At 36.8% G+C, this 4,082-nt stretch overlaps 1 protein-coding gene across 1 annotated transcript in view; it reads left to right on the top strand.

Annotated features, from left to right (window-relative positions):
* The window catches only part of LOC102752698 (adhesion G protein-coupled receptor E2), a gene marked incomplete at its 5' end in the record, with an annotated part of 10,898 nt that extends 6,988 nt beyond the window's left edge, over positions 1 to 3,910 (top strand). The window contains one exon of the mRNA XM_015567497.1: positions 2,997 to 3,910. Coding sequence (XP_015422983.1) covers positions 2,997 to 3,017 — 21 coding nt within the window. The remainder of the gene's footprint in view (positions 1 to 2,996) is intronic.
* Positions 3,911 to 4,082: the final 172 nt, after the last annotated feature.

Genomic DNA, 4,082 nt, shown 5'->3' with positions numbered 1-4,082 from the left:
TTATAAAATCTTGTCTCATGAGTTTTGTTCACATGTTCTTGACATCAGCTCTTGAAGATAACTATTATTATGTTCCCATTGGGTAGGTAAAGAAAATGAGACTCATAGGTTCTATATGAATTGTGCAAGGTTTTCAGACAATTCACTTTTCCTCCCAACTTCCATGGACCCACCATGCTGCTTGCTAAGCCTTATGCATATTTTATCATCCACTTGTTTGTCCAGGATGAAATAAGGTCAACTTTGTGCTCTCAAAAACACAAGGCATTGGACATCTGGTTCATTTTCTCCTCATCCCATCAAATGTGCTTCTGACTTTTTTAAGGCTAGTCCTTCTATTGCATTTTGGTTCCCAACACTCTTGACTGCTCCATAACTTTACATTACTGTTCATGCATTCTCTCTCTGAACCTTGCACTGTCTCACCTACTCAACAGCATCATTGCAACCACCTTTATTGCAACATGCTAAATCTCTGTCTTACTAAAAATTATTAGTTATACATTTAATCCCTCCCTCTTCTTCCTCAAACACTCAGAAACTGGTATGTGCCTCCATCATTCCACCAAACAGCTCTCTCTTAAGCCTCCAATGACCTTCATATCACTGGATGAAATAAATATTTGTTGGTCCTCTTAGTACTATCAGGTGTTGTGGTTACTGCCTCCATCATGAAACTTCTCTTTTGTTCCTGGTTCCTAGATCTCAACATCCCTGGCATTCTTCCTAACTTTCTGGCTGAACTGTCTTCATCTTCTTTAGATTTCATTTACTCTACCCAGCTTTGTCCTAGAAACACTCTGATTATATATATATAGCTAATATGCAGTGTCCCCTCACAAGTTCGACAGGGAGACTGGGAGTTCAATCGCTCGATATGACTTATGCTGACCATTAGGCATTAGGGGGCAGCACAGAACAAAGGAAGGGCCCAAGGGAGTTCAATCGCTCGCTATGACGTGTGCTGACGATTAGGCATTAGGGGGCAGCACAGAAAGAAGGAAGGGCCCGGTCAGAAGGCCCCAATAGGCCCTGATTGCCGGCCAGGCCTAGGGACCCTACCCATGCATGAATTTCATGCACCGGGCCTCTAGTTATACTATACTCTCCTGATAGACAATTCTGTCTACAGGGACTCAATGAATTGTTATGCAGAAGGACATAATAGCCAAATAGTTTCTCTAGTCCTGAATTACCTTTGAGCCCCAGACCACAATTTCCAATTGCTTACTTAACACCTTTACTTAAATATCTCAGAAGCAATCCAACATGGCCATAAAAGAATTTATCATTTTTTCACCAATTTAATCTTCTTCAGGGCTTCTCATCTCTTTCAGTGGCATTTCCATTCATCTCATTGCACTAGTCAGGACCTGGAAAAATCACTAATTTTATCCTCTTTCCTACCCTGTTCCACCCCAAACCTGTCCATTGCTAAATCATGTTAATATTTCCTCCTCAGTACTCATAGATCTGTCTTGTTAATACTGGCTCCATCACCTCCTTCCTAAATACAGCTGTCATCTTTCCTTGGCTGTATTGCAAAATCCTCCTAACTGGTTTTTCTCATCTATTCTTTCCTGCAACAGTTGTTCACATAAAACTCAGTGTTACCATCTCAAAACAAAAATTTGATATTTTACCACGTTGCATAAAAACCCCCAAAATGGTTCCCTAATTCCACGAGGATCAAGACCAAATATATAAGGGTTCCAATTTCCTCCACATCCTCACAAAAACTTGTGGTGGTTTAGTTTTTTGCTTTTGCTTTTTTTAACCCTCATCCTAAAATAGATTTTAGAGAGAGAGGGAACGAGAGAAAAACATCAATGTGAGAGAGAAACATCGAGCTGTTGTCTACCATATGTGCCCCGACCAGGGATGGAACCTGCAACTTGGGTATGAGCCCTGACTGGGAATCAAACTCAAGACCCTTCAGTGCACAGGGCGATGAGCCAAGCAACTGAACCACACTGTCTAGGGCTAGTTTTTTATACCTTAGTTGGTGTACAGTGCATTAGGCTTTTGGTTTGTGTTTCCCTAATGTCTAATGATATTGAACATCTTTTCACGTGGTTATTAGCCTTTTGCATATCTTCTTTGAAGAAATAGCTATTCAAATCCTCTTGCCATTTTTAACTCAATCATTTATCTTTTATTGATAAGTTGTAAAAATTCCACATATGTTCTGGACACAAGTCCCTTGGCAGACATATGATTTTCAATTTTTTTCTCCCATTCTTTTGATTGGTTTTTCACACTCTTGATCCAATTGGTGCATATTTTTTTTTTTACTTTGTAAGAGTGAAAATTATCTATTTTTTGTTTACTTGTGCTTTAGATATATTTAAAAAAGAATTGACTAACGCCCATAAGATTTATACATGTTTTCTTTCAAAACATTTATAGTTTTAGTTATTACATTTAGGTATATGATTTATTTAGAATTTTTAATGGTTTGAGGTTTTTACAGTGTGACATACACATTCTTTTACATGTGGCTATCCAGTTTTCCCAACATCATTTATTGAAAAGATCGTACTTTCCATCGGTGAATTATCCTGACATCCTTGTCAAAAGCAATTCATGATAAATATAAGGTTTTATTTTTGGACACTTAACTCTCTTCCATCATCTATCTTGATTATTATAGTTTGTAGCAAGTTTGAAATTGGGGAATTGACTCCACAAATTTTTTCTTTTTTATCAAGATTGTTTCAGCTGTTCTGGACCTTTTTAAGTCCCATATAAATTTTAAGATGTGCTAGTCAATTTCTGAGAAAAAATTAACTGAGATATTGATAAGCATTGTGTTGAATCTACAGATCAATGTGGAGGTCCTGCAATCTTAACTAGTAAGTCTTCTGATCCATGAACATGCAATACTTTTCCATTTCTTTGGGTTGTTTGACTTCTTTTGACAATCTTTCATAGTTTTCAGAGTACACGTCTTACACTTTTTAATACAGTATCATTTTTTATCCCTTCCATCTCAGGAGAATGAAATTAACAACTAAACCAGATGATCCTGTCTACTGGAAAATGAGGGAAACACTGAACTGTCATCCTTTGGGCAAAGAATATAGAAAATGCTTTTTGTATCTGCTATAAGTAACTCTTCATGGCACTATTGTGGGAGAAAAGTATACAGGAAATGTTTGACATTCAGTTGCTAGAGAATTGGGGCCTTCTGGTCCACTCAGCATGCTTAGCCGAATCCCAGCACAGTCAAGGAGCTATGACCTAATTCCTCAGTTGTCTTGGGTTAAGCTCTCCACTCCACCCTGTTTTTCTTCAAAAGTGTTCCTCAGTTAAATATATATAACAAGGAAAACCATCATCAAAGGTCTACCTTATAACAACATAGAAGAGTAAAGTTCAGTTAAATACCTGTATTTGGCCTCCCTACCTACATGCCTTGACTTCTTCACTCTTCATTTCTAAAGACTTACTAATTTTTAATTTAAAAATATTTCTCTTACTCACCATGTGCTGTACACAGATCAAGACAGATCCAGTTCCTGATTTCACAAAGCTTATATGTAAAAAAAAATGTTAGAGTAAAATCAATAGAGTTTCTACATCCTTACATTTTATAAATTTGAGTTGTGTGCAATATATATGTATTATTTCATCTAGGCAAAACCCAATTCAAAGCAATTTCACCTGGAAGAATTTCCCTAGGGTTTCCATGGACCACATTTGTTTAATTGTGGGAAATGCCTGTAAATGGGTATAACATTAAAAACATCCATGAGTCCATAGTGATACCTAAAAATATCAGCTAATAATTGTAAAAGATGAGATAAAATTAGAAAATCATGATTTTTCAATATCAAGTAAATGGCCACTAAAACAAAATGTAAAAGGCTGTTGGATTGCAGGCTACTCCCACACTGCCAAAAAAAAACAAAACAAAAAAAAAAACACCTCACAGATTACTGATTAATTACAAGGGCCAAATTTACAATAGGGAAATCTGACAGTCACCATATGACCTTAATGATCAGCTTAACATTGTCAATAGTGGGCAACCTAACAGTAACTCCTGATAAGACATGACTTTACAACATCCTATGTGT

Source organism: Myotis davidii, unplaced genomic scaffold, assembly GCF_000327345.1.
Source record: "Myotis davidii unplaced genomic scaffold, ASM32734v1 scaffold1204, whole genome shotgun sequence".
NCBI classification, from domain to species: domain Eukaryota; kingdom Metazoa; phylum Chordata; class Mammalia; order Chiroptera; family Vespertilionidae; genus Myotis; species Myotis davidii.
This window is presented reverse-complemented; position numbering and strand designations above follow the sequence as displayed.